The sequence below is a fragment of the Xiphias gladius genome, chromosome 3 (genome assembly GCF_016859285.1).
Source record: "Xiphias gladius isolate SHS-SW01 ecotype Sanya breed wild chromosome 3, ASM1685928v1, whole genome shotgun sequence".
In the NCBI taxonomy this organism is placed as follows: Eukaryota; Metazoa; Chordata; class Actinopteri; order Istiophoriformes; family Xiphiidae; genus Xiphias; species Xiphias gladius.
In genome coordinates this window covers 17,543,901-17,562,440 of record NC_053402.1, presented here as the reverse complement: position 1 = coordinate 17,562,440, position 18,540 = coordinate 17,543,901, and the positions used below count along the sequence as shown (strand labels likewise).

The 18,540-nt window shown below is 42.8% G+C and overlaps 1 protein-coding gene across 4 annotated transcripts in view; it reads right to left on the bottom strand.

The window, feature by feature from the left end:
• Positions 1 to 18,540, bottom strand: part of rhbdf1a (rhomboid 5 homolog 1a (Drosophila)) — a 34,222-nt gene that overhangs the window by 9,436 nt on the left and 6,246 nt on the right. For 3 of the 4 annotated variants that reach the window (XM_040123187.1, XM_040123196.1, XM_040123204.1), the window contains exons 3-4: positions 490 to 634; positions 236 to 375 (exon numbers count right to left, since the gene is read on the bottom strand). In XM_040123187.1, coding sequence (XP_039979121.1) covers positions 236 to 375; positions 490 to 634 — 285 coding nt within the window. Of the gene's footprint in view, positions 1 to 235; positions 376 to 489; positions 635 to 17,958; positions 18,405 to 18,540 lie in introns of those variants that run through there. The other variant, XM_040123211.1, reaches the window with a different exon arrangement.

Genomic DNA, 18,540 nt, shown 5'->3' with positions numbered 1-18,540 from the left:
GTTTGCTGCTTACATTACATAGCATTTCTTTCCATAATCTGCAAATTTAAGACACACTGTTGTGATACCTGATGTAAATAACAACACTACTTGCATGCTACACTACAAAAGAGATGTAAAGTTCTTCATTATATAATCTTGAAGGATCAGATGTTGAATTAGTTCATGCTATAGCCCACATATATCAAGATGTTGATATATTAATTCAATCCAGTATATTGCTAGCTGCCTTTACCTCTTTATGGTCTGGGTGATGGATGACTGGCGTTGCAAGACAGGCCGGCGGGTGTCAAAGAGGTCGCGGGGTGGGGACTGGAGGTGGGAGGTCTCCACTGGCATGCTAATACTGCGCAGGAAGCCCTGCCTCTTCACCGGCTACACCAGAAATGACACATAACCAAAGAAAAAGTGAAAACACAAGTCATGATAAGAATGTCAAAAACGACAAAGACGGGAAGGGGATTCGGTGAGAAAGAGAGAGAAGAGCACCTGAACAAAAGTGGGAGGCTCGTCTAGTGACATCTGAGCTGTGGGGATGTCCAGTCTGAGCCAGGGAGGTTTCTTCCTCTGCAGGCTGCTGGTGCTCTCCCGCCGTGGTTCAGCCATGTTCTCTGTCCCACCCCAGGCCTGCCAGCTACATAGAGAGAAAGAGAGAAGATGATGTTTATTATAATGAGTTGCAGTGAATCACATGTAATCTTGCCAACAAAACACACAATAAAAATGGAATGGTATTCTTTGCAGCTATGAACACAATGGTTACAGAGATTTGTGCTGCAAAAATGTTTCACAAGAGGGTGCTAAGGCCCTTTATTTGACTGAAGCATGGGCGTTCACATATTTCTGTTCATTAGATAGTGATAGGGGAAAATATTGAGAACAATCTACAGCTTTTTACCGCTTCCCCCAAACAGTTCACAGAGAGTTTAAAAGAAAAACAATACATATTTGTACTGCAGAGCGAGGAAGTTTGAAGTCTTCAAAATAATCCCGTAATTCTACAGTTAAAATCAAACTTAATCCCTTTGTGTGGCTAACAGTTGCTCTGCTTCCAGCAGACATCTATCAGAGCCTAATAACTGTGCACGCATTCCCATGACGAGAACAGTAGGTGCACAATAAACTTCAGCGTCAGACGTTCAGTTACCACCAGCCCTTCATTTTACTGTCCCACCACCTAACCTCATTTCTCTGGGCCTTGTGGTTCATTTCCTGTCATTTTCTTAATTCCCACTATTAACGTGAAAAACTGAACTCTTTTACCCGATTTACGGTACACAGCCATCATTTTCACTTTAAATGATCCAGCGGTATCCCACAAAAACTTGTGTATAGTTATGCATAGTTATGCATTCATGATTGATTAAAGCAATTTTTCACTCTGCAGACAAGAGGAATGTACAAAATAATGACCACCTTTCTGCAAAGCACTAATGTGTAAACTTAGCGCTTTGCAGAACAAAGCTGAGGTTGTCTCCTCAGCTTTGGAACTGTTACAAAACCGAATGAATTTGAAAAATCCATTTCCCGTCCTTTCCTGTGTCATTTAGTTAAAGTGCCTTACAAGATGACATTGTCACACATAGTCTTTATTTCACATCAGAGGTTTAGAGCTTTGAGCAGCCACACTGGGTCACGTCCTCACTTCTCTTGTTACAGCTCCAGCTCCTTGAAAAAAGTCCACAGCTAGTGACCACATCTGCTTTGCGTTGCCATTTTAACACACCACAGGCTTCTGTTTTAGCCCAAGTGATGATGGGAAGTGTTGTCAGTGTATCTCAGCAGAGACAGAAGGAAAACCTCAGACTGAGGGCAGCAGAGGTCATCACCAATATGCTAATATTTAAACACACCCTAGATCTTACTGACAGATATTTCCCAATTCACAAGTTCACAGAAGGACACTCGTATAATTATTATATCATATGCTGACATTTCTGCCACAATAACAGTGTTGAGAGTCCTACAAGAAGCACAAAAAATAGAAGGGCTGTTTACAATACAACAATCTGCAATGTGAGTTATTATAGTATGGTTTCATTTTTTCTTGCCTTTCAGTCTGTAAGGTTTTGACCTTGTGCATCTATTATGCTTTTATATCGAATGTTGTTTGACCTCCAGTGACATTGTCTGGACTGTGATACCAGATTAGCAAAGCAGACTGGACTAAAGCCAGTGCAAAGTGACGTTTTGAAGCCTATTCACTGTGCTCCACTTTCACCCATATATTTGGTGTCACCATGACTTCACTCATGATTATTTTGTATTACTCAAAAAAGACTGCAGAGTCATCTGCCTGTAAATCATCCGAATAATGACAGAATTCATATCTCTCATAGTCTGGCTGCTAACAGTTGGGAAATGCAAATTTGACGCCAGGATCTCAGCCTTTGCACGATTCACTGTTGAAACAACAGCCCTCTCTCTTGCCCCAGGCTAGAACTCCTGACATTTAATTACTTTCGCCATTAGTTCAAACAGCGGGGTTCCTGATATAGAGCAGATCTGGGAAGGGTGGGAGCATCCGCTTCAGGGTTGCGGATCGTGACAGACTGGAACTAAACTGAAAACAGACAGTGAGGGACCCTGATTTTCCTCCATGCTAAACACTGTTTGATTGCTTAAGCTTTGGCCCCTCCTGCCTTAACTCTGTATGCCCTGAATGCTATGTCGCTGCTGTTCTGCCTCCAGAGAATGAAAGAACACTAAACAACTCCCATTGTTCCTATGCTGAGCTTCTCCTCCTGCTTCTGATTTAGTCTTTTTCCTTCCTACTGTCTCCCGCTGATCTCGTACTTACTTGCATGTAGTCTCTGTGTGAATGATTGCCCTTTATAGGCAATTATAGCCCCATAATTCCTTTATGTCTGCTGTCTACTTGCTTGTCAGATTAAACCCACAGAGACTAATTTAAAAAAAACATTCAAAACTATGTCAATGAAGTGAGATGTTGGCTGAAATATTGTACTTTAAATGACACTGAGACCATAGCAATTACTAAAAATTGCTATCCCACACTCTGGGAAATGTAAAAATCTAGTCTTGCAGAAGATGCCAGCAAAACTTGGTGCTGCAGCAACAATGCAGCCATGCTGATCATTAGATTTTAAGAGCATTTGGTCACAGTCTGAGGTAAAGCTCCAATGTTTGACAGACGGCCATTTGTCTGTCTGTCTCCTTATTTCTCTCTCGTCCGGCTCCAAAGACAACATGGCAGCTGAACTGGCATGGGCCTGTGACTCGTGTCTCAGGAGGAGTTTAGCTGGAACAGTTGGCATAGTCACAGCCACGACAGCCACCGACTCCTTTCTCACTGTCAGGGAGCACTCGAGATCAGTGACAATTAGAAATCCATGCACAGAGAAGGCCAAACTCAAGGCCGGTCCCTGTATGAGAAAGACGAGTCTTCACAGGCAGGAAGTCCTTCAGAAGCAGATATCCTTGGGGGAAGGAAAGATGATGGAATTCTGTATTTGGCAATTATTCAGGTTGGAGAATTAGCCTGACAGAGCATGTTATCTGTGTCATGGTCAAGTTTGCTAGTAACAGATAACCGGTCTTAAAGCGATAATTTAGTGGGACAAGACTATATTATTCAAACTATTCAACCCGACCAGATTCTTAGCTAATACACCATTATATCTTATCTTGTTCTCAAGGTGATTCTGCTTTTTTCTGGTTGGGATGTTGTATGGCAGCAATGTGAAGCGTGTAATAGTTCCCCACGGTGTTTACATTCCCAGCGCCTTCTTCAGACCACCAGGATTTAATCTAGTTTCTTAAAAAGATTTGTTTTGACTTCAAGATTCACATCTAAGGAGGGAAAACACCCAGGCCCTTAACTTTGCACTGCGCCTCACAAGATTGCCTTCCTGCTATCGTCTTATGAGAAACTAACACTTCCTACTCAATCACGACACCCATGACAATCCTGTATGGATTGTTTTTAATTCTGAGGCTGTCATTGCCTCTCCACGCCACTTCTTCTCTCATTAAGCAGGGGAGGACAGACAGGCAGACAAAACACAGAGGGCAAGCAGATGTCTCTCCAGGTGCAGGGATGTCCAGAAGGCCATAATGACTGGGTTTGACAAGCATAACCAGCACTCTCTATCTCTGTCTGGGGAGCTGCAGTCTATTGTGTTATGATCTGCATACAAACTCAAGCCCAGTGAAGTTCTCCATGCCATCATTTAATATAATCACTTGGTAAACGGTCTACAGTAATGCAGAGAAAGGCAGTAGCTTAAGACAACAGAGGCCCAGCTGTCACAGGTGAGGCTTAAAGTCAAACAGAAGAGAGGCTCAGTGAATGGAGCTCTAAGTGCCACCTTGAACATGCTCAAGAGGTGGAGTGAAAAAGCTTGGTGGGGGCCGTTCTACTGCTTAAATTTGGGCTTGTTCATTGTGTACAACATAGCTAGTTTTCTCAGGCCACTCTTTTGCTTCAAATGCACAGAGCATTGCAACAGAGCATTGCCCTCCAGTTTGTAATTCATCATAAATAAAATAGTAATCTGGCCATGGCCTCTTTTATATTGGAGCCGGCATCTTTCCTGCAGATGCCTTCTTTAAAATCTCCAGTCCCTATTCGCTCCTGTACTCATAGAGAAAAGAAAGAACCAACCATATATTATCTATAAAGTGCACATGATCAAGTGTTAAAGAAAAATAATTTATGAATTAAACATTTTTTAGATAGTCTTTTGAAATATTTGTGCATTCTTGAAATCTACTCTGTGCAGCACCATTTCTAATTTCAGTGCATGCCTTACCCACATTCCTCAAGATTTCTGGTTGAAACTGAACCAAGCTGAAATGGCAGAGCAGGAAACCACATGAAGTCTAACCATTATGGACAGGAGCTGGCTGGTTTCCGGGTACTGTGTGTACTCTGCTGCTATGCACTACTCTACAGGAGGCAGGCTAGTTGCAGCCACGCTGAGGGTGGCTGACAGAGCTGTGTCATTGAGGCTGACAGAGCTTTGGGTGGCTGGCCAAGTAGGGCCCTGCCTGCTCCCGGCAGGCATTGTAGAGGCAGGGCGGACAGTGGAAAAGAGGACTTGCAGCCTAGCATGCACGGGCGGGCGTCATGATGGTTGACCTCATTAATCTGGGCAGTGAGAGGTCCGGATATCTCATTCTTGAGATCTGAAGCGCTTACCGGCTTCAGGCCTTCGTCCCTCCTTTCCCTCTTTCATCCTTTTGATCTTCTTGTCTGTTGCTGCCGCATCTACTGCACTACTTTGACCACTTTGGCTTAAATTATCATTGTAGTGTTACCCAAACATTTCTTCATGTATAAGTAAGCTTTTCAATATCAAATGACATCACTGCAATTATGTTTAACCTAAGCAGATTCCAGACTGATTAACAGATTTCTGTTTTCCTACAAACCCGATGGCACAAACAGGTTATGTTTAGTTTTCCCCATGCTCTTACAGTTAGTCATTCACTATAAATGCTCCTGCTATCCATTGTTTCTTTAGTCTCACTCCATGCTGGAGGCGAGGCCTGACAAAAAAAAAAACAATGGAAGGAAACCACGCTATTCAGGCAATTATTCTCTGATTAATATAACTACAAATATTCTAAAGCATCTCCTCAATATTAAAAGACCTAAAAAGCAAATCATACATTTTCTCAAATTAAATTCCATCCAGATCAAATGCACACACACACACACACACACACACACACACACACACACACACACACACACACACACACACACACACACACACACACACACACACACACACACACACATAATGCCATTGTGAAATCAACCTCAATATACAGTAACTTTGGGATTTCGTAACGATGAGCAGAAACTCATGAGCACGCAGTCATTCTAGTGACTGGGTGGAGGCATTCGGGAAACAATATGAAGAAGCAACAGATATAGCAGACCATCCTGTCACATGATCTAAACAGAACACTTTTGCATTTAATAATGCAGACATGTGTGTTCTATAGTTCCTACAGCCATCTGAGGCCAATCAGCGCATTAATTGCAGAAAGATGCTTTTGATCTTTATATATCACATCATGCGTCTCACCGGGATGAATTAGGAAGCTGACAAAACCACAAACTTACTGAAAGAAAAAAAAAAACAGGGACCAAAAATAAATGTGTTATACTGAAGCGCATACATTAATACCAGGTGACTTTTACAGTCGTAGAAGTTGATTTGGATACAGAGTATATGTATGATATAACCAAGGGAGGAATTAGAGCATTTCTCTAATGTCACTGTTCTTTTCTGAAAACAGTGTGATTCTAACACATGACTACCACAAACATTGTTCCTCTACAAATATTAAATTGTGGTGAACGGTTCAGGCCTAAAGCCTCTCAGCTCTCTCTACCTCTCTTTCTGCCCTTCTTACAGGAAGAAAACACTCTGCAAAATACAGCCGCAGGCCGGAGAGTGAAGTGCAACTTAGCACCAGCAAAGCTGCAGTCATCTGAATTGACCCTAGTGACATGTGACAGGCTGTCATACTATACCAGCCCTTACGACATTAAATAACACACACACACAGAGACAGCAGAAATATCTGTCGCAGCTGACCCTGAGATCAAGTGTCACGGCTAGCTGAGGGGCAGGGATGGTGGGGCGGGTGGGGCTGCTGTGACTGGCAAGGTGGGTGGTTCAGAGTAGGCATGGATGTTAGGCCCGGCCAAGAAGGGTGGAGCAGCTCATGCCTTTTCCCATGGTGTTCCACAAGTCTTTAGCTCAGGCTGTCAGCACTCAGTGGGATTTTACAATAGAGACTTAACCTTTGAGTCTCAGTGGTTTCAGTCTGGAGTGACAGATTTGTATCAGGTCCATTGCCAGGCTCCCTCACTGTCATAACAGTGTTTACTAAAAGACAGGATCGAGTGCCAGAGATATGAATAACTCATGAAAGTATAAATGGCCTCCTAACAGCAGGATGCGTGCATGTGGTGTATTTATAGAAATCAACCGCAAATGTACGTCCATATGAAAGTGTAGACCAACACAAAAAACATTCTGCTCCAGATCTCTGGGCAGTGGGCTGTTTTCTGACAAAAGCAAACATGAATACACCTCTCAAAAGCTGTGTGCATCAAACTAGTTTTATGGAACTGGATGCGCCCATTTATCTCTGTGCAAGAGGCAATATCTGTATCCACCATCGTACTGCCTGCACCCTTTCCCATCTTCCTCTGCAAAGCTTTATATATTGCCAGGCGAATGCAGGTCCTAGAAAATTGCGCTTTATTATTTTATCAGTGCAAGACCCAGCTGTTCACCGTGCAGCAATATCCTGCACAGGAAATCAATATGAAGGAGATGTGAGACGTGTTTCAGGCTACACAGAACCCAAGATATATAATTACTTTAATCTCAGTCTGTTTAAAAAAAGAATATCAGCTCTGCCTTAGCACGAAGGTTTCTTCCCTACTGAAACACAGGTGAAACATTATTACATGCGTGGCTAATTCAGCACTTGAATTATTTAGTCATTCTGCACAGGTGAATTATTTACTACATACTTCCCACTGGAGCTGCTGTGCACATGGCTGAGGCCCCTTAGCCGCAGCGACTCTTTTCTCAGCATTGTTAACGGGACTGTTTCAACTCACAACAGCAGACAGCAAAGGCCCTGTCTTCAGTTCAGTGGAAAAATGAGGCTCACTTAGTAAATCTGCATCATGTCTCGGTCCAGAGCTGTGTTTGTGCCTCTAATCTTGAGGAAGCAGCTGACAGTAACAACTCCCTTGAAGAGGGATATGTATACCTCAGACGCCAAGACAACTACATACGGTTTAATACAGTAACAACAGATTTGTGTGTATATGCTTTGACCACTTTAGTTAGATCAGGTAATGCACTGCTGCATCAGCTCATAGTGAAACGGCCATCAACACTTTGGGATAAAGCAGTTGATAAGTAGTTGGTTTTAGACTGGGTGTCCAGCTGCAGAAGTGAAACCCATTTGTTTGCTGTAGAAGCTTATCATCAACTTACTCTATCTCCAGCCGTACCCTACAAGGAATTTCCCTGCCTGTAACAGTGGGGAAATCCAGCAGCTCCTGCCTACTGTACAACTCCACACTGGGGCATAAAGAGTATGTGCATGACAAACAGTACGGACAAAATGCTCGAGGCCTGTAAGAGGTGCGTGTTCAGGGCAGTAAATGAAATTCAACAAGACTGTGATACTACAGAGGACCTGTCCTTAGCTCAGAGGCTAAAAAAGGGACTCTGGTAGATGTTTAAAACCTAAAGTGGCCAAATAAAAACATGGTTGCAGACACACATCTGGCTTTGCAGTCAATCAGCATCTGTAATATATAATATTATAATTTATACTGCTGTTAGGGTTGAGAGGGGGTGGAAAGCGATTAGATTAATCTAACAATCTGTCTGCATATTACAAATTAATTTAATATGATTGGATTCAAAATGTTTTTTTCAAAGGGGTTGTCACATAATTTGTCATTTTAACAGATGCTGACAGTGTCTTATAAATCTAAAAGCCTTTTCCAAAGCATGGAAATACCTTTATTTCCATATTAATTTCTAAATTATTATTTTTCATGGTTTGACAAACAATGAACACTGTAAATATCAAATATCTCTATTAACACTAGTTTCCATTATCATAAGATCAGTAATATTAGAATCAGACTTTCTGACAAGATTGTGGTCTGTTTCTCACCCCTAGACCTGCCCAGCTTCAATGCAAGGTCTTACAATTTATGGCTTAATTAGTGAGTCTACTTTAGATAACAAAGGGAAGTTGGCCATCTCTCTACCAGATCCCAGTCCTCCCAAATGTGTCCTGACACTACAAACAAGAACCTTACTGTCTACGGGAGGTTTGACATTCTCTCGTTAAGTGAGTAAGAGGAGAATCTCACAAACAGCATGCCCTAACAACATGTGATCCCCATCTAAATAGTTTCCACCATGATATCAGCCTGAATCAAGACTACAAAAGGCTGCATTGTATGGCCTGATGTGGACTGGGCTGAACAACGGTCATTGTGAAACCTGATCATAGTCAAAAAAAGCAAGAGCAGGCTGAAGTTTTCATTCCTTCATCAATGGAAATGGGGCACTAAGCAAATTCCCTACTAAGATAATTACTCTTGTGAGGCACAAGTTGAGTTTACTCCATTATCGTTAAGCAGAGATATCATATTAGAGTGTATGGTTAATGGATGAACTATATCTGAGGTAGGCTTATTAAGTCTTAAAAACAGAGAAAAAACACCAACACAGGCTGTTAGGTTGTGGTGTGTTACTATCACAACTGTTTTGTTTTTTTTCGACCTAATCAGTCAACAGAATTAAAAATACTTCACAAAGGAGGGCCATCAGGTCTGTCAGGTCACATCCTCTGTGGGAGACCACCAGCATAGATAGAGGTCAGGTTACCGCTTATTTTACTGAGGAGTGCTGGAAGGAAGGAAGTGCAGAGCAGAGGAAGGGGAGATGTGCAAATGAAGGCAGGAAACACACCGCAGACTGAGCGCATTCTCCAGTCAACACGACCACGGAAACAACATACACTTGCTTACATTCACAGGAACACATCCACACTGCACATGTAAATATACACATCCCACCCCTGGCCATGATAAAGCATACGTCACTGTATGCCGAAAATAATGGGCCCAGCCCTCCAAAGACTGTCCAGACAGGGAAATCTCAGTGTACTGTGACATCGAAGCTGACATGTCTGTTGAAGACAACAGATGAAGGGAGACTTGTAGCACTGGGGCAATGGGAATTATCCATAGTAGCATGGATTTAAGCATGACCCAAAGCTTTCCAGAGTCAACCTCTAAGTTGGCGCTAGAAGGACTTTCCGAAAGGCAATGAGGAATTAATTGATGAAACTGAATTATTTTCAAATTATACTTTAAAATTTAGCTTCTCAAATGGTGAAGTAATCCACAGCGTGATGATGAAGGACTTTAGAGGCTAACGAAATGCCTAATTTAAAGTGTTTTTCCAAAACACACTCACACGACCTGTGGTCAAAATCAAACTAACTCATAACTCCTGTTTACAGTGACTATTAACTCTTCAATTTTTCAGGGATTTCAGTAATAAAATGTTACTTCTCAAGGGAAAAAACCATTAACAATAAACAAGAAAAAACGCCCCCCCCCCAAAAAAAAAATTAGTCAAAGTGGATTGAGCAAGTTGGAAAACCCCTCTTTAGTTGCTTTCTTTTACTTGTTGCTCAGATGCTGGTGGCCTTCCATGTCCACAATTGCAGCTACATCTTTCTAAAATTACACAAAAGTAAACCTGAGAGTAGAAACACCCATATCAAGAATCTCTTACGTGTGATAAAAACAATTTAAACCGTCATAAATGCACAGTAAATATACCATGGCAAAAATGTTAAGGACAGCTTATGTCACTACTCATACAGGATATTAATCATTCAATCTAACACTAAAATATTTAAATGGTTGAATTTATTCTTTCACTATGAACCCCCCTGTACTCTATTAGTAATTTGAATTAAAGCCTCTACATTTCTTTTTCATAGATTGGCTCAACCCTCATAGCAAAGTTTTATTAAGGTTTTCACCCTTTCAGTCTTTTAAACATTTCATTCCACACACCTGCTGAAATGACTAAAAAGCCTCAGCCTGGATGCAACCTTCACATGCAGTGTCAGAAAATGTCTCCTTGAAAGATTTGCAGATCTGTAACAGATTTTTGATTGAATACATTGATGTTCAACAGACAGCAGGCTGTGAATATATGCACACATGCACACATGCGGGTGGGCGAGCATGTGCAGGTGTGTCTGCAAGTGTGCAGATGTAGGTGCGCGCAGCTTGAGTTAACAGCCAAGTGAAGGACAGGGAATATCAACTGAGGTCGTACCAGCAGCCTGCACCAAAACTTCTTTAGTGTCACATATCACTGTCACATAGAGACAGATTCTCTTTTTGGCATGACAGTACAAACTTGATTCTGTACAGGTAGGAGGATTTAATTTATTTTTGCAGAGGCAACATCCACAGAGACCTATTTATGCCTCTGGTTCCCCTCTGGATTGGAGGGAGGGGAAACCGTTTTTGTTCCACAAACAACAACTAGGTCATTTTAATAAAGCTCCCATATTTAAATCTCTTTCATCTGTTACACAGGCAAATATGTGGCTGCAAGAGAAGCAGAAGAGAGTCATCATTGAAAAGGGGTTTCACATACAAAATAGCTAAGCATGACTTATGGCAGACAAAATGGTTTGACCAATAGACAAGTGCTTATTCAAAGCTACAGTATGTGCACCAATTCCCACTGCTGCATGTGGTGGGAAGAACACACAAATCAATCCCGTGTGCATCAACTACAACATACCCTATGCTCAAACTATTGTGTGAAAAAGGAATATAATTTACTTTACAAACAGCGTGTTTCTGACATAGTTTCTGACATTTATAACCCACAGCAGAAATCTGTGGGTCTGACAGTTACTCATACACTGTGGTGGGACACCAATGTAGACATTTTGACAAAGGCTTTGAACAACGTAGATCATGGAGAAATGACTCAGATAAATATAAGGTTAGGATTTGGGTCTCTGTGTCAAAAAAAATTACTCATCGAGGCAGCGGCATTTCTATGACTAGTATTGAAAGACAGCCCACGGGAAAATAGAACATGCATATATTCCTCTGTACTTGCTAAATAACTGCTTTTATTAACACTAAATTCAGATAAAACATGAAACATAACCTCATCATTTAATAATAATAATGATAATATTCCTAAACAATTACATATTTTAGACTTACTGTTTAATTCTCTAACTCTCCATCCATTACTGCATTTCACTAAAGATATGATCATCTAATGTGTCAAGCAGCTAATAATCTAGACTCTGATACAGGCTACTCTGAGGGAGTGAGGGGGGCACCCATGGGAACACCCAGAGATGAAGCAGGGGTCTCTGAGCTGCAATCAGGGAGGTGTAAAAGTGAGGATGAAGGGGCAGGAAGAAGGAAGAATGAAGCCATGCAGCTGGGCCGAGAGATCTGTGGAAAAACTCCCAACAAAGGCACAGGAAAACTGGGAAGGCTGGGGCAGGTCCTCTGGGACAGTCCCAGGCCCAGTGAGGGGGAGGCCTCCTCACTCCTGATGTCACTGAAGAAAACACACGGACTCTTTGTCTTTGGAAATAAAGTCAGTTTTTCCCCAGGTCACAGAGCTTCCTAACTCTGCTCATGGTTTGACAGCCCAGGCAAATATTGTCATGCAGGAGGGACACATGATCAGGAAATATAATATTGTTGAGGAGACAGACTGTCTGATTCAGACAAGATGAGAGAAGTGAAACTAAAAAATAAATAAAATTGTTTTGTCCCAGAGTGGGAGTACGAACCGCGACGGGCTCCAGGAATAAATTACTTCTGATTTTCAATATTGTTCGTGTTTGTTTTTGCCTGGTTCTGAGTTAATATGCTTCCCCACATATTAGGCTTGGAACGTGATGCCTCCACTATAACTGGGCATGATCATCTGGGCACCATAAATGAGAGGCTTTACATCATTTTCCCTGGCACAAGGCATTACAAGGCCTGTCAAATGGAAGGGAAAGTTGGCACAAGCGTGAAGAGAGGCAGAGGCAGTAGAAAACGAGAGTTACAGGATCAGGTACTTGTTCAAATATGCCAACGGCACCTGGCTTGATGCCACTTCAATCTGTCTGACTGACAAACACTGAACCCAGTCCATCCGATTAACTGAAATCTATTTGGGTAAAACATCTACTACTTAACATTTGAAAAGATGCACCACTGTGATATTTTGGGGACCCCTCAGTGCTGGTATTTCGAAATTTAAATAATTCAAGTTCAGTCAAAACAAAGGAGCATTCACACTGACTAAGATCCACCTCCTCTGAAAAAGCCAGTTAAAGACAAGTCACAGAGGAGTCCAAAACACACCCTCATTTCTGGGAAAGCTGCTGGAGTGAGTTTGGTGCATGGTATGTGATGTTGGTGGGATGGCTGAAACTGACCAGATATAACTGTGTGTGTACAGTTCCATTCAGGGAACAGTCAACTTGAGTTTAGCAGTCTGGTACACAATGAGGATTCATAGCCTCTGGGTATGACGACTGACTCTGCCAAAGATAGAGGGGTGGGAAGTGTTGGGGGGGGGACTTTCCTATTTAAAACTGCACTATCATTGCCGCTGTAACAGTGCTGGGATACTGTATCAGTCAGGGTGTTCCTTGAGCTGGCCTGACAATGATCTGAGAAAAAGTAAACAGACACTACACAGTGTCGTCATTAAAGCAGTTGAGGACTGTGGCACACACATTACACTAGTTTCCCATGTGGCTAGGCAACACACAAAAAAGCATAAAATACTGTGGATGTCTTTATAGTTATATTAAGTCCTGGTCTGTCTAATTTTTTCTAATAGAGCACACTTTAGAAAGGGTGTATATGTTGTAACTAACCGCTTCACTGAAGAAATAATTTGTTCATGACCAGTAGTGAGACACAGATATGAACAACTTGCATCGCCTTCTTTCTTCATTTAGGATGGTCTCCCTCAAATGGACAGTCAGAAAGTAGCACTAAAGTAATAACAGTCATCTGCATAAACAAAGAAGACTGCACTGACTTTTCACAAGTTGACCGTCAAGTTGTGCTAATTCTGTGTGAGCTTTGATATAAAATCCTGTCAAGGGATTTCACCAAGTTAAGACTACGTAGTTGCAACATACCTGACATTTATGTTTCTGTCTCGAGGCACCAGGTAAAGAAAGATATTTATTGGGTTATCTGCGAACACGCCCTCTGTGAGCTCTTCGCGCTCAAAGAGTAAGATCAAAGTTCAAGGAGCCATTGCTGCTTGCCTATGAGTGCCGGCCTTCTGGGAGAAAACACGCAGCATTCCCACAGCCCTGAAAATGAGCTTTGCCCTGAGGTTAACCAGCCTAAGACACCATGTCAGTGAGAACACAAGCTACAGGACCAAAAACTCCCTGCAACTACCACCCCCAAATTAGATGTTTTCATCTCTGCTAAAGCTTAATGTTGGTTTCAACCAAATAACTGTGAAAACAATTCATAGTAACCTGTAATTTCAATGTAGTCACGCCTCCGAATTTTCCCCAGACCTGTGCATCAAAGATTTCTAGTAAATTCTGTGAATGCCGGTTCATGTATGACTGTCTGGCTCATGACAGATGAGGTGCTGACTGAGAGAAGGGCAGGGTGGCATGCTGGCAGACGAAGGCCTTGGAGGCTCAGAGCTAAACCTGAAATAGCCCTGCTGCTGCATTACAGCATTACATCACAACTGACTTCACCAACATGGCTGCCACTGCATCATGCCACCACCAAGATGTCACTGGATGGGAACAATTGGATGCAACAGCATTGAGTCACACAACCAAGCTGTCAACAAGGGATCATGCAATACCCAGTGTACTGTACTTCCCGGCTGACAAACAAGCAGCAATAAGATGATGGTCTGTACAAGCAAGCGCCACACTTCCCCTATAATTAAAATCAATGCACCATAATCAATACATGTTTTGTTGTCTTGTTTTTTTTTTCTTGTAATGGCAAGGCAGAATCTATCTGCTTACATTCCTTATTTACATACGCTCGCCAGACACTAGAAACACAACACGGTTCCTGTTTCTCCACAAATACCACATTATTTGACATGCGGGAAAAAATAACTGTTCCTGCTCCCGACAACTTAGTCAAAACTGCAACCACATCAGAGTCAAAGAGGTACGAGCTGAGCAGGTACCAGCGAGGACTAGATCAAACACTTCCTGCGGGCTCTCTCACCATCAGTCCCTTGTAAAACCATACCTGACATGCTTTTTAAACTAATGTGTTTGAGTTCAGCTGTGGGAACAGTTGCAACCATTGTTTAGCAGGAAAGCATGCGTATTGTCTCTAAAGTAGCAGAACAAGATGGTTAACATGTTTCACCTCTCCAGACACTGCTGCTGTGCGTCACACATTAACAAATCAGCCTGGGAGACTATCTTAACTGCTGCAGTTTTCCCATACGGCAGATGTTGGAAGTGACGGCAGATATATGACAGTCTCAGAAAAATAGTTAATTTAGCTCTACAATACTTAAAGCCATTAAGTATCTGCAAACACAGTGTCATTTTAACTTCTTCAATTTCATACACTCACAGGAAGTAGGTCAATCTTTGCAAACTTAAGATGAATACACAAGCACTCTTCAAAGCCACAGTAATATATTTTAAATTTGAGTCAAGATCATAAAGTTTCCAAAGATACCATATATGGTGCCTTGTGTTTTAATATTTACCTCAAAGAAAGAATCATTTAGGCTTGGTGAAGAGCTAGAAGAAGCAGATACATAAAAGTGATAATAAAACTACCTTAAAGTAAAGACCATGTGGAAGTTAATAGTCCAAGAAACTGAGTTTACACGAAAAGCATGTAGAATAACCAAATTGTCCTAAATGATAGATACCGATATATTTATACAATACAGTGGACTCCTGAGAAATAAGTGTCCTTTTAATATTACAGATAGAGACAGGCTTATAGCAAGACTTAATATAGCAGCTACTATGGTATGTTGTTCCATATCATTTAGTATTAGTTCATTAACATCCGATCAGCATCAAATTCTACCTGCCCAGTAATAAATGTAAACTTCAGGATTTTCAAACAAACAAATTTGCTCGACTCGTGATACAGATGTGTTGTGTTGACGAAACAGCCAGAGGTTATTTAGAGAAGCATGTGCTCAGCACACATGGAACAGTTCAGCCCAGTGACGCTCATTTTATTTGAATGCAGACAGGACTCTATCCGGAGACCGGAGAAAATGACCAACAATCACGGAGAGTACACCCATGCTCGGAAACGGACAGATTTCAGATTTCTGAGGGCTTCTTCCAGGAAATCTATAGCCGCCCTGTGTTTGTAGACTGCGTCATCTCATTAGCAGAGCATCTAATCTACAAAGAGCATACATCCTGGCCTTAACAACTGTGTCCTGCTTGTAGATGCGTCATCTTGAAACAATTATAACACATATGTAAAATATCACTGTGGTGCTATGGCACGGTTCTGCATGCTTTGTGATGTATGGAAAGAAAAGAATTGAAGAAATCCACTGAATGAATGTTGATAACATAACCACTGAGCCTAAAAACCTGCTCTGTGGCTTTTTTGAAGGCAAAACCGTGAAGCAGTCGTACAGGAGTATGCACTTGGCCAGACTGACAGACAGACAGATACCGCGCCATGAGTCATGCAGGCATGACTACAGTGTGGCCCCCTCAGCAGCCCCCTGCAAAACTCACATACCAGCCAGTCAACACAGGCCAGCCTGGATGGTACACCTGCCTCAGCAGAGCTACTCCCAGTTCCCTCCAAGTATCACGTACCCCCAAGCACCCACATAAACATCCAAACACACGCACACACACACACACACACACACACACACACACACACACACACACACACACACACACACACACACAGACATTGGGAATTTTCTCTCTGGGGTCCAGTTGGAGCAGATACAGAGGATGAGCGTGACTGCCACTATCACACATCAGGGCCCTGCTTTATTGGTGTGATTACATCACCCTGAGCCATGATCCCCCTCCCTCCATGTGATAAGGTTTCAGGAACACTGGGCACACAAACCAGGCCATGTGCTCCTATGTCCTGTCTGCCAAAATAACTCAGCAGTTTCTAATACAGTACGGCTATGGTTTCACTTCAGTCTGCCCAGGTATTGTAGGACACTCTAGCGCGTAACCTTTCCGATGTCAACAAGCCTGAAGTTTGTCCATATGTGAGCTGCTGTCCTGGAGCTTTCAGCTTCTGATGAGTCAAATCGAGAAACTCAGGTGGCCCCTCCACGCGTATGATTATGTGGAATTTGGGCCCTTTAGTTACCGTCTGCCATGAGTCACTTTGAGTCACCGTGTGATTGTTCCTCATGAAAACCACTATTCAGAGGGAAACAAAGATATAAGGAGAAATGATACTTGCAGGTTCCATGCAGTCAAATGCAGGGAGATGATGTGAGAAGCACGTGCAGAGTGCTGCTCTCTTCATCTACATTGTCTTCATGAATTACGTAACGCCTGCATGTGTGTAGCCAACTCTATTATAGAAGAGGGGAATGTATAATGCTGTTATTTGTCACAGACACTAGCATAAACATCCGTAATGATGCCGATGATGACCAAGAGAAGGTTGCAGGAGCGGGAGCAGGAGGAAGAGGAGGATGTAAAGGATGACTGAGGTCATGCTGTGACTCTTCGCATGATGTGTTGCATGACTATCCAACAGCACAGCCATTTAGGTGCACTTCTTCGTGCAAAATGACAATTAGGCCCAACTATCCTCCATCAGCCGCCAGCCACACGAGATTATGTAGCCTATCAAGCCTCAAGGCTGATACGGCTCCGATGAAAGTAATCTGTCCTGAATTTTGCCAAGTTTAAGTTTAAAAAAAAGAGGGGGCGGGGATTTAGCTTCTCAGCATGTGTCTCATTTCACACCTAGTTAATTCCACCTCAACGCCCCCTTGAATGTGTAGGTTATTTCACACTTAAAAAAAAAAAAAAAAAAAAAGGTGAACGGGCCTAAAGGGAAACCCACTAAGACCACATGAGCATTTGGAACATCTTACTTTCACTATGAGAACTCCACCACAGGCAGCGAAAATGGCACAGCACCCTGTAACCTAAATGATGCTCTGCTTACTAAGTTCGGCCCATGTGTCTGAAGGGTTCCCGTGTCGACCAATTGACCAGTAACTCAGTCGACTAGGAAAAGCTCGTTCATCCTCCTTGGACACGACGCGTGAGCGCTTCCTCCGGCTACTGCCTTCCGTAAGGGCGACCACAGGAGACAGTCACGAAAAAAAAAAAAAAAAAGAATAAAAAAATGACACAACTTACCCTAATGACAACCAGCTCAGATGATCTCCAGCAGTGAAAGTCAATAAATGAATAAAAAATCCGGTTTCGCTGATTTTTTTTTTTTTCCGCCAGGCAGCAGATGAGTGATTTGTCACATCATTCTGACCAGCGGCGCAGGAATAAACGCGCTCCCTTTTCCACCCCGCAGATGTTTTTAAGCCGAGCCCGGCGCCGCGGTATTATATCTGGTCACTCGCGAGCACCCCTGCGGCCGAGGCAGTCCGGGATGATGTGGCCGAAACGTGGCTGCCGTCCGGTTCTCTGCTTCCCACCTACGGACAGAGCATTCCCACACTGCTCCATGGATCTGCCCGGGGTAAGTTTTCCTCAGCCGGTTGTAGCCTAATTCAGTCTGGCGGAGAGTCAGCCCCGCCCTGGACTGGAGACGGTCTGTGGAGAAGGCAAGCCCGTCAAGATCACCAGCCAATCGGTGTGTACACAGGGAGGCGCTGCTTCTCCCGGTTAACGGCGGTGACTAAGCGATATCCTCAGCCACAGCGGGGTCCGGGGACTGAAACCGGGTTTAAAGCTCTCTCTCTGCAATGATTCGCTCCAACACTG